Consider the following 17,773-nt stretch of genomic DNA (forward strand, 5'->3'; position numbering starts at 1 on the left):
ATTGTCATTCATCTTTTGTAAGTAAAGTAAGACAGAGAGTCTACTGCTTTGTCCAGAGTCACAAAGAGTCAACTTGGCCTTAGGACTCAGGGGGCTGGACCCTTGTCTGGCCGCCATTTCCTCAATGTAGCTCAGCAAGAATAAAACCCAGTTATTAATAGTCTGGCATTTTCCACTTATCCTGGAATATGAATTCCACTTTCAAGGCACATAGAAAGAGTCTGTGTTTTTCAAATGCAGGATGGCTTTCTAAGGTAGCACAACACATCTTCCTAACGAAGGGGTCCTTTTACACTTACGTAGTGGTGAACAAACAAAAACTTTTTTTAAAGGGGAGAACTATTCCATCACATCTTCTTTGCAGGAAGGGAACCTCTAGCTCCAAAGTATTTTTTTTTCTCTACTAAGGTTGGAAGCCTAAGATGAAGCCTGCCCAAGTTTTCAACACAACCACAGAACTGGGGCCAGAAGGTGCCACGAATGGGGTTGAGTGTGGCCAAGTCACACTGTTGGTTGACTTAGAGCCCAAATGAGAGCGGGCAGGGAAAAGAGCCAAAAGGTGAAAAGAAATGAAGTAGGAGGAAGAAAGGCAGAAAGAATGGACAAATTGTATGGGGGAGAAGTAAATGAACAAATCCAAAGAGCAAGAGAGAAGGGAGAATGCCGGCAAAAACTGTCCCTGTGGTAGGCAGGCTCTGGTCCCTGCCAGTGAACTCAGAGAGAGCCTTTGTCAGCGCTGAACTGTGGGCAGAGTCTGAGTCAATGAGTGAGTTGACTTGGAAGCTTTCCATAAGGGCACATACCAGTTCTTGTTCCATTTATGTGCGAACTCCACGAGCAGGATGAGCTGGATGCCTATAAAGAGGAAGGCTCCGATGGCTCCCACATAGCGCCAGGCTGCAAAAGAAGGCCACCCAGAAGGAGGTGACACGACTGTTCCCAGTGTTCGCTCACAAGAGAGTAATGACTACCGTCCGTTTTTGCTACATGCTCACTGTACCCGCAACACGTTTAATTCCCACACAAGCGTAGTCTTATTAGGCCACTTTACAGATGAGAAAAACTGAGAGTCCACCGAAGGTGACCAGGTCCCTTAGCCAGAATGGGTGTCACCGGATGTGAACACAGACAGTCTGGCTCTGGTGCGTCCAAGCTTAACCTCCCTGCTACAACTGCCAGATATCCCAACAGACGTAGTAATTCATAAAGTCAACACGGCCCACAACTCACAAGTGAAAACACACATTGCCAGAAAAATCAGGGGTTCTAATTTTATTGGATAGGGAGGCACCAGTGTCTAGGAAGGAAATGAGGCTCAGACTTGGGGACCACGGACTCAAAGTCTACTTCGGGCTCTGTCACAAAGGCGCCCTACACTGGACGAGCCAAGTCACAGCCTGTCTATAATAATGACTGGGCTGGACTAGAGGATGCTAGATCCCTTCCTCTTCTAAAGATATTATTCTAACGTCTGTGGGGAAGAGAAAACCAGCTAACAAGCATTTTAGGTAAAGATAAGGCGTAATTTCCTTAAGGAGGACATAAAATCAGTGTGATCTTGAAAAAGCTGGACCTTCTTCACAGGTGACTCTTTGAGGGTCTGTAGCTGTTCCTCATGGACTGACACAACGTGAATACTTTCACCATCTTAACTAGGAAAGTGAGTTCATGTGGGTAGAACAGTGCTTGAACCACTGAAATTCAGACCTCCCTAACTCCTATGAATAAGGGCTTTGATGAAAGGCTTCGTATTAAATTGTTTTTGGTGGTTCCATCAATAAGGAACACAATCCAGTGTTATGCGGCTTCACGTAAGGAAAGTTTAGAAATGGACTGGGGGTTGACTCTCTCATCCCATTAGAGCTGCAGCAGTTTTAAAGCGCTAAGAAGCCTGTTTGGAGCCCTGGCTTTTCCGAGCCACACGCAGAAAGAACAAGGTCCCAGGGCCTCTTCAAACATGGCTGGTCGTGTCAGGCTGACTTACTAAACTGACCTTCACACAAATTTTAAGTGCTTCATTTTCCCTTCATGCCCAGAACCTTACAATTATCATTTTAATTCTTCAGCCTGCTGAGTAACTAAAGGTCCTCCCACAGCCTGCCAGGAGGGGAGGGAGTGGGGAGGGACAAGGAGGAGGAGAACGGAGGGGGATAGGGAGTAGGGAGAGTGGATAAAGTGTGGGCAGGTCAGGATTTTTTTTTTAAGCCACAAGAAAGTCAGTAATTCAAAATATCAAAGGCACCCTGGACTGTGCTTTTGACAACTTTACAAAACGGGTAAAAACGTAATGAACAGAAACTCATTTGTACCATTCAGAAAGGTCTCCTGGTCTGGAATGAAGAAAGCGCCTGAGCACATGGCCCCCAGAAGCAGGAGCTTGAAGAACCAAAAGCTAGAAAGAAGGGGAAAAAAAAGAGGAAATGTATTTAAATGATATTCAGTGAAGGACAAAAGACCTCTTAGAAGGTAAGCACGTCCAGCCATGGTTCTGCCTTTGGCACTGTGCTCTCCAAATTGAGGGGAAGTAATTAAGTGACTGGAGACCGCCTTCTCCCAACATCAGACAGGCTCGGCGTGGCCTCTGATTGTGCAAAGCACCATTTTGTTGCAGGGGTGGAAGTGACCTGGGAAAAGGTCTTGGTTCAAGAAATTAACTCTTGTCTTCACCGCCTTTCTCATTATGGTACCAGTGCTACAAATGGGATCCTAGCTCTTCGGCCACTGTGCGGTGACAAGTGTTAGGTCCCACCTTCCCAAAACCAGCGTCAGCAATTTAAGCGGGAGGGAGAGCAGTCAGAGGTCCAACGATTACAAGTGGTCCTAGATTACGTTCTGAATAGAAGACCAGGGAAGCGAATGCTGGAGACTTGCCCATTGTGAATGTAGGCTCTGCAGCTTTTGCTGTTGTTGATATTTAAGGTCAGGAGGGAGAAGATAAAGAAGAAACAGGCCATTCCAAAGCAGACTCTATACACCGCGGAATACCCCACCAGCTTCTCACAGGTGTCACCAGCTTTAATGCTTTTACAAATGTCTTCGTAAAAAGGAATCTGAGGAAAAAGAGAAAAGAGTCACCTGTTAGAACTGGGTAAAGGGGCTGCTGTGAAGTGCTCCTTCCGCCTACACGTCCAAGTCCCATGTGGAAATGCACAGACACTGGGAAGAAGGCCCTCTTCCAAAGGCTTTTTCTTCGTTTCCTCTGCATCTTTTTTAAAGATTCAGTGCTCATGATGTACCACTCAGCCTTTCTTCCCCAAATGAATGTGGAAATCCAGCATCAGAATTTTTAATACATGGATATATTTTTCTTGAAATGCATAAATGTATAGCAAAAAAGTGAGAGACTTCTTTCATTCCCACCCCAAAATGTCCTCTCCTCAGGACAGTTAACAATTTGGTGAATATTTTTATTAGTTTACATACATAAATGTGTGTGTACATATGTATATATACATACCCCATACTTATACACAGCACACATACATACATATATACACTATATAGTACTGTATACATTTCTCTCTCTCTCTCTCTCTCTCTCTCTCTCTCTCTCTCACACACACACACACACACACACACAGAGAGAAACAGCTTTATTAAGTAAAAGAGTATATATTATTGTGTAACTTTTTTTTCCTAATTAACAATAAGCTGTGGAGATTGCAGAGGGCAGCCCGCCCCTAGGAGGGCCTGCTCCTGGGATCGCCATGGCAATCCCAGAGCAGGAAAGTTCCCCACACGCCGCACCCAGCAGGGCCTGCCCCCGGTCTCTGCAGTGATCCGGTGATCCATGAGCAGGAAAGCGCAGCCTGCAGGCAACACCCCACCCTGACCATAGCTCAAGGGAGAGAAAAACACGTAGTGGAGGCCAGGAGCCTGAGAGATCAACACAGAGGGGCACCTGCTCCAAGCCTCCACGGTGTGTTTGGCAGCAGGCCCCCAATGAGGCTGGGGGCAGGCCCCCAGTGGACACACACACACACACACACACACACACAGGACGCTTGCTCCGAGCCTCTACTGCCAGACTGTGGCCGTCATCCCGACTGTGAGAGAGGCAGGCTGGGCTGAGGGAACCCCACCCCCCAGTGCAAGAATTCCGTGCACTGGGCCTCTAGGGCCTCTAGTTAATACATACAAGCACACCTTTTTAACCACCATATTATCTTTTAGAGTAAGGCTAGATTAAAACTGATAAGCATTCCCACACTGATCGTGGTGGGACGGGCTCTTGTTTTGCTATCACAGACACTGGCTCAATAACACTGCTGCACATACCTCATGGCACACGTGCCATTATTTATGTAAAATAGACGCCAGATCCACAAATGGAATCAGTGAGTCAAGTAGTATCTACATTTTAAATTTTGAAGAGATAAAGTGAAATCACACTTTCAAAGGCTGCACCAGTTTATATCTCACCAGAACTATCTGATCCTGCTCAGGTTACCAACCTGGACACCCAATTTAAAGGTAAAAAACAGCCCTAGGCGGTGTGGCTCAGTGGATAGAGTGTCAGCTTGCAGACTGAAGAGTTCCAGGTTCAATTCTGGTCAGGGGCACATGCTCGGATTGCGGACTGGGTCCCCAGTAGGGGGCATGGTGTGCAGGGGGTGGCCAATCAATGATTCTCTCTCATCATTGATGTTTCTGTATCTCTTCCTCTCCCTTGCTCTCTGAAATCAGTAAAAATCTATTTTATAAAATGAAATAAAGGTAAAAAACACTATCCTGTCTCAATGTCCATTTTCCTCATTACTAGTAAGGTTCACTTTTTTTTCATAAATTTATGGCCATCTGTATTTTTCTTTGTGAATTGGCTGTTAAGTTTTTTCCTGATCCACTGGAGCTATTTATGCATATTAATCTTCTGATGAATGTTGGCAATAGTTTATTCTAGCCCCATTAGAAGGTTTCAAAGTAAAACCTATTTATATTATCAGAACTGAAATCTTATATAATGAGAAAAAGAAGTACATTTCTATGAACATAGAACATTAAGGATTTAGTCAGGGATTTAAAAAACGTATTTATCAACATCAAAGCTGAACACTCCTTCTACAGAAAAGAAGTTGAAAACACAGTATAGCTGTAATTCACAAGACAAAAGATAACACAAAGGAAAAAAATGACACAAGCTGGAGATAAAATTGAAGCATGATAATTTAGTTTCTTCTCCAGGAAAGATCTTAAAGAAACACTAATAACTGCGGCTATCAAGATTCCCATAAACAAAAGGAAGACTAAACTTAATTGGAGGTCATCTTCCCGACTGGATTCCCTCACCTCAGAAAAGGCCTGTAGCCATGACTATACCTGAATCTCAAACACGTTTTTCCTAAACAAAACGTATTTTTCAAAACTACTGCCTCGGGCAAAAATGCATGAAAGACTTCATAAAGAAATATCAAAGGTTTTGTAGTCAGCAATTTTTTTTTAGATCAGGGCAAGATGTAAATGCATAAAAAGACACTACTGTATTTTTGACCAGGCTATCAAACAAAGTAGCACACATGTAGGGTTGCCAGAATGTCTAGGTAAATTTAAATTCCAGATAAATAATGACTGATTGTTTTATTTGCACAGCATTTATTGCTGTGTAATATTCATTCAAATCTTTTCTTCCCTTCCTTCTCTCTTCCACTCTCTCAGCAAAACTAATTTCTCACACACACCTCAACCACCTGCAACACTTTCATCTACACCAGCCCATCTTTCAACTCCGGCTCTTCTCCACCTCCTGCCTCAAACCAACTTCTCTCCTTCTTCTAAAATCCATTTTAAGAATCATGCTAATGCCAGGAGCCATGAGCTCCTATCCAATCATCCCCCACAAATGCCCTCCCCTGTTGATTCCCAGAGGCCCTTAAGCGCATCAAAGGGTGAGTATGTGGCATGGCATATTTCATCCAAAATAAAAGTAGGTAAACAACCCCCTGCTCCAAATACTAAAGCCTGCTTTATGCTCTGTGGGTGACTCAGTCATGTAGCTTTCAGTAAGTAGTGAGAATTTTTAGGCAAGGAACCTCGAGTTAAATAAGCTGGCAGGATTTAGCAAGGGGAATTTGCTCTGATTAAATATTTGCTGTTCCAAACTCCATCCCAGTTTTGGAAGAAGAAAACATACATCACACACAGATTCCACACCATGGGGTGAAGGAGCTGGGCCTGGTAAGGGTGTTGCCTCTGGGCATCCAAGGACACTGCATCTGTGTTGTTTCTGTACAGACCTGAGGGCCAGTGGCTTCCTCCCAACCCTAAAGGCAATCAAACTGAAAGCCACAGATTACCAGCAAGAATAAACAGCTCACTTCCAACCCTAACTCCACCACTAACTTGGGCAAATTACACACCTTCCTGAGCCTCAATGTCCCTTCTCATGCTATGAAATACTACTGCCACCCTGTATATCTGAAACTAATCTATAATAATAAAAGCGTAATATGCTAATTAGACCGGACAGCTGGACGACCTTCCAGACGTCCTTCCAGATGTCCTTGTGGACAACCTTCCAGATGAAGTCGCGGCTGCGAGGGCCAAGCCCCTTGCACGAATTTCATCCATTGGGCCTCTAGTATAAAATAATATCGAATGCTAACTGTAATTGAAAAATAAAATAATTTAAAGAAAGAATACTGCCACCCACCTCATGAAGTTGCCCTGAGAATTAAATCAGTTAATCTTTGGAAAGTCCTTGCCATAGTTCCTAATCCATAAAACCCATTAAGTAACTTAATTCTGAAGTATTATCTTCTTTGTAAAAAGAACTTGGAGGAGGGAATCAGGCACCTGACATGAACCACTGACTGACTGGTTGATGCATTCAGATTTACACATGGCGGGAAATGAGCATCTCAGAACTCCACAGATGCTCTCTTCACTTTCCAAAGGATTCATATTGAAAGATACAGTATTCACATACTTGTCTTTTGAAGACCTAGTCACCACCGAAATCATGGAAGAGATGTTAAAAACATCAACACAAGAATTAAATTCAGCCTGGCGACTGTGGATCAGTGGTTGAGTGCTGACCTATGAACCAGGAGGTCATCATTCAAGTCAGGGCACATGCCTGGGTTTTGGGCTCCATCCCCAATAGAGAACGTGCATGAGGCAACTGATCAATGATTCTTTCTCATCATTGATATTTCTATCTCTCCCTCTCCCTTCCCTAAGAAATCAATAAAAATGTATTGTTATTGCCCTGACCGGTTTGGCTCAGTGGATAGAGCGTCGACCTATGGACTGAAAGGTCCCAGGTTCGATTCCGGTCAAGGGAATGTACCGTGGTTTCGGGCACATCCCTAGTAGGAGGTGTGCAAGAAGCAGCTGATCGATGTTTCTCTCTCATCGATGTTTCTAACTCTCTCTCCCTCTCTCTCCCTCTCTGTAAAGAATCAATAAAATATATTTTAAAAATGTATTATTATTTTTAAAGAATCAGCCATAAAAGGATGGGAATAGGAGAAAATCCACATAATTTGTGCACATAGGAGAAATTAGAGTTAGGGCCCATAACCAACTTTTATCTCAGGCAAATAAATATGTAAATGGAAAAGAGGAAGATGACAATCATGTTCCCATAATATCAAAGTATAATTTGGGAGAGATGAGAATATGGCATATTAAAAAGTCAAAAATTCTTACATTCCATATCAAATTTCTAGGGCACTGAATGAAACTAAGATGCAAAGAAAGCTTTGGGCAGCTCAAACCCCCAAAAGATTAGACTTGACCATTACCTTTAACCTCATGGTTCTGAGGGCCCCGATTCTAGTACTGAGGACCAGAACATGTCAGGCATTTAAGTTTCTGGTCATAAAAACTAGAAGAACTAGATCTGCATGTTCTGTTTAATATTCCTTATTTGAAAATGAATTTCAGAACCAAGAGCCTCTCCCAGTCTGTCTGCCTCCCCGCTTTCTGATATTCTACTTGTCCTCAAACTTTCTAAGACAATACATTTTTCTCTGTGGGTCCATGACAGTGATGTCTGTCTGTTACCCACCAATGGACAGAAGCTGTGAAATGGGAACGCTAGCATCAGCTTCCATCCTCCCACAGACAGCTTCTAGGCAACCAAGGCTCATTTCCCAATAACATCTTTGAGGCCCTTTGTGGGATGTGAAGACTATATAAAAAACAGTAACAACCCATCCTTGCTTCTCTTTTGTTTGGGTTTCTAAACATTTTGAAGAGAAAAGTCTACATTGTGTCATTATTAAAACCATAGGAGGAACAAAAATTCCTCACGCTGGTTTTATTTGACCCTGACACCTCTGAAATCAGGAACTTAATGCCCCCACACAGTTGCTCCTCCCAATCTTGGAAGCAGGCCCCTCCACCATGGGGATCAAACGGCCACAATATGATTAGACAGTCAGGAAACAATTCTAATCAAACTTGAAATAACAAGCTTTCATTCTGAACAAAACAATTCACCGAGGGCTGACTCATTATGGTGGTGAGAAGGGCTCTCCCACAGAAGGGGACCAGGGATCTGCTAATGTCAGCCTCTGTTCTGAGAATTAGGTAACATCAAAGGTGAATGCACAAAGAGCCACACCACTTACTGATCTTGAAGGAGAACTGAGAGTCAATTTCAATGAAAACTTATGAACTGTTCAAAGAGGCAACAGCACTGGGGGCTGGGGGCCATGGAATGGATAGATCCTGTCTGCTGATTTGATGTGGCCTATCCAGGTATGGGCTTTGTGTTAGCGGGAAAATATGATTATTCCCCACTCCCACCCCCACCCACAGAACATGGTTTAATGAAGGACATTGTGCTGCCCTGAAAGAAACAAGGCCTGCTGAAGGATGCCACTTAAACAGAGATGCTGAGGTTTCTATAACAGGAGGACTGAATGTCTCAACAGACAAAGCTTTCTATTTATTTGGACCGCTTAATCAAACAAAAGACAGTGAGCCCCAAATCAGCTCTTGTTGTGAATGTATAAGCCTGGCATACAGTGGTGTCGTATGTGCAAATTCAACGATGTGCCATGACTGTCTTCTGAAATATTTTTTTAAACCCACTGAAATTATTATGTACTATACATTACACATAATACACTTGAACATATAGGATAGCAAGAGTTTGACCATTCACATCTGCTGTATTACAGGAATTATTCTAGGTTGTGGGGATACAAGCAGTGAATAAAACAAGTTAAGAAAACCCATGCTAACAGGGAGCTAACTTTTAGTGAAACGCTATACCCGCAAAGCCATGGGTGCTCTACTTCATGGATACTTCAAGCATTTTCATGGTTAAGTTTCACTATTCATTATTTTTCACCATAGGTGGGGCATGAGAATCTAATAACCCCCAAAAGATTAGACTTGACCATTACCTTTAACCTCATGATTCTGAGGGCCCCGATTCTAGTACTGAGGACCAGAACATGTCAGGCATTTAAGTTTCTGGCCCAGCATCTTTCCCATTTTACCATTTATTAGACTAAGAATTGGGGGTACCCAGCAACAAGGAAACTAAAATACACTTTTTTTTCCCATTCCTACTTCTTCCTTATCACCAAAAGGCTTGGTTTGGCTACATAAGTAGAATACTAATTATCTATACCTGAGAATGCTCTCAAAAGGCCACACAGAATAAGACATACATGCTGTTAAACACATCATGCTAAATTTATTGCTACATTATTCTTGCCTAATCCACCCAGTGTGTGGTTCACGTAGCCCAGTTAACTGCAACTTAAGCAAATATTATGGTATCCTCAGCACAAAGATTAGGCCATTGAAGTTCCCCCGTGGTGAGAAGGGGAAAATTTAACTGCATATGACATGCACAGAGTCACTGAAGATCTAACCCAGGACTCAGCAAATGACAGCTCCTGCTTATGTAAATAAAGTTTTATTGGAACACAGCCATGCTCATTTGTTGGCACATTGTTTTGGCTGCTTATGTGCTACAATGGCAGAGTTAAGCAGTTGCTAGAGACCACATGGCCCTCAAAGCCAAAAATGTTTTGTAGCTAGCTCTTCACAGGACAAGTTCGCCCACCCAGGGACCACCAGGAAGACTAGCTAAGAAATTGTGCAGAACTGCTGAAATATAAATTAGCATCTTAAAGGCAAATGACAACTGGTGATAACTTACTCTACAGATCAAAAGCCAAAAGACCAGCAGAGAGCACAGCAGCTCATTTGGAAGCCTTCTGAGTGTCCCAACACCCTGCCCCTGCCTTCTCCATACCTCAGACTCAGTGCTGTCCCCAACTGGAAATTGTGCTTAAGAATCCAACCATACGTCTCCCACATTTTAAAAAAATATATCTTTATTGATTTCAGAGAGGAAAGGGGGGGGGGGGCCTTTGGGGTTTTGTGGGGTTTTTTTTTTTTCCTTTTTCATAAAGGACGGACGGAAGGAAGGAAGGAAGGAAGGAAGGAAGGAAGGAAGGAAGGAAGGAAGGAAGAAAGAAAGATAATGAGTGAGAATCATCCATCAGTTGCATAACCCATACTAGGGATCAAGCCTGAAACCCAGGCATGTGCCCTGATGGGGGAATCAAACCGTGATCTCCTGGCTCATAGGTCGACTGACGCTCAACCACTGAGCCATGCTGGCCGGACTCCACATGTCATTTTGAAAGCAGCAAATGAAGTTTTTAATTCCTCTGCCTGTATAAACAGTTTTTTGGAAGGGGCGTGGAGGGAATGGGGGGAGACACGCCTGCAAGTGCCAATGCTTTTTCTGTGGGTCAGAGCCCTCAACAGCTCTGACAGAAAAAAGTCCTCACATCTGTTATGCAAAACAGCCTGTGGAACCAAAATTAAAATCCACACCGATGAAAGCTGGCATGTCAAGAGATAATTGTAGACTTATTTTAAGACTGTAGAAACAGCCTCACCGAAATTTAAAAACCACACCCCAGAAAAACGAACACCCTTGGGATTAAGCTCAGCCCTGCTTTAGAGGGATGTGACACACTCCATTCCCTTTTAAAAACCCCCCACCTCACCTCAGCCCCCAGACTCCAGACAAGGAAGGGGAGCAAGCATTCTTGGGTTCTAATATGACCCAACGGTCAACGGAGTGATAGCTGAGCTGACACCACTGTTTCCTATATTTAGTCTCTAAAGCAGTTCTCATATGTTCAGTTTTCAAACACAACTGTGTACACACCCAGCCTAACTTTGTGGGGCTCCTTCTGTATATACAGGGTGGGGCAAAAGTAGTTTTACAGTTCTGAGTACATGAAACACAGTTTGTTCTTGTATTATTATTACTGTATAATTTTCTGTCCAAACAACTATAAACCTACTTCTGCCCCACCCTGTACTTACCACACTGTTCGAATTTTCCCTACCTGAGGTCCCGTTCTAAGAACAAAGACTATGTGCTACTCAGACCCACATCCCTGTTCTTGACCCATTCCCTAGACAGCCACATAAGCTGACACCAGGTTGCAGTAAAAGGAAAGAGAGCATATATTTCAAAGATACTGTTGAAAGGAGAACGGGCAGCTGGTGCTCAAAAATCCAAGCTCCTCGATAATTTGCAAATGGGGTCTGTTACAGGTAAAAGTTATGAGTAAGGAATTCAGGGTCATGGGCTGTGTTGATTGATCAGTTGTAGGGTTCCATGGTTTCCCTCATGTAATTTATTTCTCCCCTGGCATCACATTGTCATTCTGTTTGGGGTCCTTGTTACTGGGGTCAAGAGGTCTTCCTATTTCCAAACAAACCAGAGTTCTGCAACCCATCTTGGACTGTCAGTCAGTTCTGTTACCTTCAGAGCAGAAAAACAGATCAATCCATCTTGAGCTTAAAGGGCCACATCCTTTCCTTATGTCACGCAATATATTGCCTGAAACCTGTTTTACAGGAAGATCTCCAGGCTCCTAGACACGGCTGTATTCTTTATTAATCTTTAAATAGAAATCATGACAGCCAGCTCTGGGGGCAAAAGGCATTTTTCCTTTCATGTTTTAAGTCCTTCTAGCTGGGCTAATAATCAAATCAACAGAGGCAGATTAACAGGAGAAAGTGTACAAAGTCTATCATATGAATGTATATTCGGGGGACATAAGAATAGAGACCCAAAGTACTGCTGGGTAAAAAAATAAAATTGAATTAAATTAATAGTAATAATAATAGGAAAAAAAACAAAGTACTGCTGTGTAGCTGAGATTTATATGACATTTCCAAGCTAAGAAGACAGCTGGATAGGAAAGGCAGGTCCATGGAGAAGGAAAAGCAAAAGCTTGGTGAGCAAATGTTTGCTGACATCTCTGTATGAATGGCCCCCCTGGAACAGATCCTCCATCTACACTCCTTCTAGGCAGTAAAAGGGAAAGGTTTTTTCTGAGTCTTTTGTTTCCCAATACTCAACCAGCTTAAAATCAATATCCCAAAAGCCATATCTTGGGGGTGGCAAACACTGCTTCCCTTCACAGCAGAGCTAATTTAACATGTTTGACTAGAAGTTAAATGTGAGTAATTTTTATAATGTGTTATTGTTTTTCATCCCAGCACCTCCCAGGGAAGGAAGGAAGGGAGGAAGGGAGGGAGAGAGTGAGGGAGGGAGGGAGGGAGGGAGGGAGGAATTATATGACTTAAAAGGTTTTTTAAAACATGAACTCGGATTACAGTTTACCCAACTAACACTATCACCTACTTTTGAACTCTGTGTAAAGTATCAAGACTCAACTAGTCACAATATTTATGTTTCCTGCTCCCAAGCTTTCTGAGGCTACTGTCGCTTAGTTCATTGTGTGTTGTGGCATTTGTCCATTCCCTCTGGGCCATGTCTGTAACGACAAAACTGTTCATTTCTAACTGTTCATTTCATAGTCTTTGGTGAACTATATAGCAGGTTAGCCTTTCCTGCACAAGTAAGCACCTATCTGTCCTATTTATCTGCAGACCACTCCAAGGCTCCATCTGAGGACAGTTGCTTAATAGTTGCTTTTGATGATGACAGGAAAAAGGGGTTAGGAAAACTTCAGTTCTCACATCTTATCTTTCTCCCCCTCTCACAACCAGACACATCCTGAAACAGAGATCCTGTTAATGCCTGATGCCCCCCACCCCCACCCCAGATCCTCAAATGCTTTGGGTAATGGATCCTGCAGACCAAGGACAATAACTATTGTTTCTTGTATTTGGGCTCCTGGCAAGCTCATTATTGCTGGACAAGGATCAAATCTCTTTGTCTTTGATTCAGACTCAAAACACACACACACACACACACACACACACAAAACCTCACAGCGGGATATCCATTAGTTCAAATCCCTGCCTGTAGCACAAAACTATTTCCCACCATTATTACCCAGAATTCACTAGTGCGGAGGGTGAAACCCCAGCAATGAGAGAAGCCAAGGAAGGGAGTGTTGCCGGAACTCTCTTTTCTCCCACGTGGCGTAATGTCTAGATGGAATTTAAACCACAGATAGACTTGCTTGGAAATCCAGGAGGATTGAAGAGGTGGAACCTTCCCACAGGGAAACTCTGATTCAGCCACAATGAGAACCTTCCCTCTGTGTTCTACAAGGACCTTGACATCGGATGGCCCAAATCCACCTTTAACCTCACTGATACACCTGACACAGGGGAGGAGAACAACGAACTCAGATGCTGTTCAGAAAGAGAACTTTTGAAAGGTATTCTGTCTTGGCTGAATTTTAACACAATGCTCCAGAATGGAAGAACTGGGTCAGCAATATAGTATACATGTTTGCTAATTTGACGCTTGCTCTAACATAAAAACATAAAACATCAGCTAAGAATGGAGAGTCTGCTCTAGAGTTCAAAGTCCCATAACAACACCTGGTGCTAGGTCTCAGGTACACTGTTCTCTGACCGCTCAACCAGTAAACACCAAAGCCAAAACAAGAGCCCGGCTCTCTCGCTTCAGCCTGCACACCTGCCATTCTCTGCTGGGACAAACCACACGGTGTTCTGGATCAAAGTGGAATATTTTTCACTGCTGATGCTTGTTTACTTTAAAAAGGTGATTACACCAAACACAACTCGAAGGCAGGGTGTATTTTACATGCAAAGCCAGCGAATAAATAAACTCCAGATTTGTGGTTGCCTCTATTTTCTACCAGACTGAGTCAATTGTCCCTTGAGCCCAGCTTTTGGCTTTCACAACAGGAAGGCGGTGGGGTGTGGTGGGGGAGGGGGTGGAAGATAAGCTAAGAAAGCTGCCAAAGGTGCCAGGTGGTACTGTTTCCAGAAGAAATACTTCTCCCTCACCATGAACTCCAGAAGAAAGATTAGGAATCGGGAGGAAGGATAGCTTTAAGGCTTTTCCTGTTACTTCTATGAATATTTGCACAGCAACCAAACCTAGTCACACAGGCAGGTGTGGTTCTAATGCCACTTCTACCTCGTGTCAGAGCCTTAGACAAGCCCGCTCCCCGTGCCAGTCAAATGAGGGGGTTGGTTCAGATTATGACTAGATTCTCCCACTTTAGAAAGCTAACGCTCTATTCAAATTATACTCTAAGAGAGATCATTGTTTTCTCTGCTTAACACTGCATGATATTTTCTATCTTTTCACAGGGCAGACACTCAGCATAAATGTGAGTTGCGTCTTTGTTTTTTCCATGTTTTATCTAACTAGATCCTTAGTAACTCAGTTTTACGTATTTTTTTAATCCTCTGTGACTAGCACAGAGAGGGCTTTCCCACAAACAATACTTACTCTAATGCAGATACATACATATTTAGACTAACCAAAGTCAGAAACTAAAGAGCTACCCCAAGAAAACAAGAGAATGAAAGGGGTGGGGGGAGTTCTTAAGGCTCAGGCACGGAGGAGATGATCACTTTGTCCTGGGTGATGAACAAGATGTGTGTGTGGCCTTGGGACTAGAATGTCTACAAATAATCTCCTGACTCACTTTCATTTACTTTCACATAATCTGATATTACTACTGCTATGATACATTAATTTCTCATCATTGCATCTCCTCCTTCCTCCTTCTGGTGAAGACAATGAGACATGTGGCAGTGACAATGACTGAGAAATGCATACCAAAAAGAAAGTTTATGTGTCATCCCCAGGGTATGAAAATACAGACCGAATTTTCTGAATAAATAGAGAAAAATCCTTGAAGCCCATTTACTTTTATTCAAAAGGCCTAAATCCAGTTAGCAGCCTCAATAGCAACTCCCTTTTCCACTTCACTGGAAAATGTTGGACTTCATGCAGAGACTGTGATTAGAATATGTGCTTAAGATTTTAATGGGGGTGAAGTGGGCTCGTAAGCCAGGACAAGAGAAATGGGAAACTGAGACGTTAAACAGCAGTTTGCAGCCATTTAGTAAGTCCTATCTTCCCTAAACCAAGGACACTTAAGAGTAAATAGTTTGGCTCTGGCTGGTGTGGTTCAGCTGGTTGGGCAGGTTCGATCCCGGATAGGGAGCATTTAGGAGGCAGCTGATTGTTCTCATATTGATGCTGCTCTTTCTCTTCCTCTCTCTAAAAATTAATAAAAATATATACTTTTAAAAAAAAGAGTAAATAGTTTGCCCTTCTCCTCTCCAACCAGAGGATAAATAGCTTAAATCATCCTACTCAGGGAGATAGCAGAAATCCAATTAGTATCATTGTCAACCGCACCCAAAGACAGATGAAGTTAAGGGAATAAATCTCATTTTGGTACATCAGTATAAAGCTGATAAATATGTTAGAAATCCTTCCCTAAGACCTCACCTAAATACCCTGCCTTTAAAACTCCCCAAAACTAAGGTCCCAGCCTGGCCAGGGTGTCTCAATAGTTGAGTGTTGACCCACGAACCCCCTATACTCGTCCCCAAGACCCCCTTTTCTCTGACATCTTAGTGAGCCAAAGCTCAGCCTAGGCTCACTTCCCCACCTAGTCCCTCTCGGATTATCCTTGCTATACCGTCCTCAGCTTTAATAAATGCCCTCTAACATTCACCTGGACTCATGTTGTGAAATTTTTCCTACACAAGTCAAGAACCCACACACCACCGGCCAGCCCTAGGCAGATTCCCTCAGGGCCAGGTCCCTTTTCCAGTAACAGGGAGAGGGCTAGGTGATGGATTTAACTTGGGGAAGGAAGGGGTCTCATTTAGACTCAAATTGGGGTCCCACCTTCACCCTACATTAGTCCCGACGTTGAGTGATCCATAGAGCCCAGTGCACCACAGTGATCAGGACAATTTTTAAACAGTTACTCAGATAAATATGCCAGATCCCGACATGCAAAGAGATAGACTAGTTATGATCAAGAAGGGTTCCTGAGGTCTTGGGCTGGGGCTATGCATGTAGATTGGCACAGACCACTCCAGCACACTGAGCTACTTCTATACTGCCCACCAGGATGGGTGAGCTAGAGCCCTGTCCATTTTGACACTTACAGCCCTTTCAAACACGTGTGAACTCAAAGGATTTAAGTTATTTCAGGAGTTGCAAATTCAAGTGCCTTTGTTGTGTTGGCTGGAGGTGGGAGGGGTTGAGGGGAGACTCGGGTTAGGAGGAAGTAAGGGGAGTAGGGGGAAGATGTGCGATAGGCTACAAGCAAGCATCTGGGAATGGGGTCTTTGGTGAACTATATAGCAGGTTAGCCCTTCTAAAGGCAGCCCAATTTATTTATTTATTTTTATTGCCCAAACAAAAGCCTATAGTCCAGTGATGGCGAACCTTTTGAGCTTGGCGTGTCAGCATTTTGAAAAACCCTAACTTAACTCTGGTGCCGTGTCACATATAGAAATTTTCTGATATTTGCAACCATAGTAAAACAAAGACTTATATTTTTGATATTTATTTTATATATTTAAATGCCATTTAACAAAGAAAAATCAACCCAAAAAAAATGAGTTCACGTTTTACTGAAATTGCAGGTGTGGCTCTGGCTAATGGGTGGGGCTGAGGGCTGGGACTCCAAAGGGCTGGCATGCTTACTTTCATCAAGTCCAGGGAGAGAATGGAACTACTTTGAAGACTCAGAGGAAACTGCAGTCCTGGGTCCCCCTCTTATCTGCATCCTGTTAGGTCTTGTCCGATGTTCCTTTGAAGCCCACTCTACCCTGCAACCTTATCACCCTGGGCTGCAAAGCACCAACAAGCTCTTTCAGCCAAAGAGAGAATAACAACGCAGGAGTGCCGCTCCCACATCACCACTCACTCAGCGGAAAGCTGAGCCAGACCAGGCAGAGCAGAAAATAACGTGTCAAGTAAAACATGTTTCCTAAAGAGATCACGTAAGATTAGAAAGAAAGCATAATGCCTTCTAAAACCATTGAGGGAACAAGAAAAAGATGACTATCAAAATAAATATCTTAGGCGAGTTGATGTGGCTCAGTGGTTGAGTATCGACCCATTAACCAGGAGGTCACGGTTTGATTCCCAGTCAGGACACATGTCGGGATTGCCAACTTGATCCCCAGTATGGAGTGTGCAGGAGGCAGCGATCAATGCTTCTCTCTCCTCATTGATGTTTCTATCTCTCTCTCCCTCTCCATTCCTCTATGAAAGCAATAAAAATACATTTTAAAAATAAATAAACAAGCAAACAAACATCTTAGTGACCTCTTTTCCCATTACAAGGAATAATTCTTCAAATTTTAAATTTAAAATAAACATACAATGGGGGGCGGGGGAGCAAACAATCTTCCGCATTGTGGAAGATGTATTTTGGTTCTGAAAAAATTAAAATGTGGCCCTGACCGGTTTGGCTCAGTGGATAGAGCATTGGCCTGCAGACTGAGGGGTCCCAGGTTCGATTCTGATCAAGGGCATGTACCTTGGTTGCGGGCACATCCCCAG

General features: G+C 43.2%; 1 protein-coding gene across 2 annotated transcripts in view; it reads right to left on the reverse strand.

The window, feature by feature from the left end:
• SERINC5 (serine incorporator 5) overlaps positions 1-17,773 on the reverse strand; it is a 58,073-nt gene that overhangs the window by 26,017 nt on the left and 14,283 nt on the right. For both annotated transcript variants that reach the window (XM_015571634.1, XM_015571635.1), the window contains 3 exons: positions 2,872-3,050; positions 2,310-2,392; positions 804-897 (listed from right to left, as the gene is read on the reverse strand). In XM_015571634.1, coding sequence (XP_015427120.1) covers positions 804-897; positions 2,310-2,392; positions 2,872-3,050 — 356 coding nt within the window. The remainder of the gene's footprint in view (positions 1-803; positions 898-2,309; positions 2,393-2,871; positions 3,051-17,773) is intronic.

The sequence above is a fragment of the Myotis davidii genome, unplaced genomic scaffold (assembly GCF_000327345.1).
Source record: "Myotis davidii unplaced genomic scaffold, ASM32734v1 scaffold44, whole genome shotgun sequence".
Classification (NCBI taxonomy): domain Eukaryota; kingdom Metazoa; phylum Chordata; class Mammalia; order Chiroptera; family Vespertilionidae; genus Myotis; species Myotis davidii.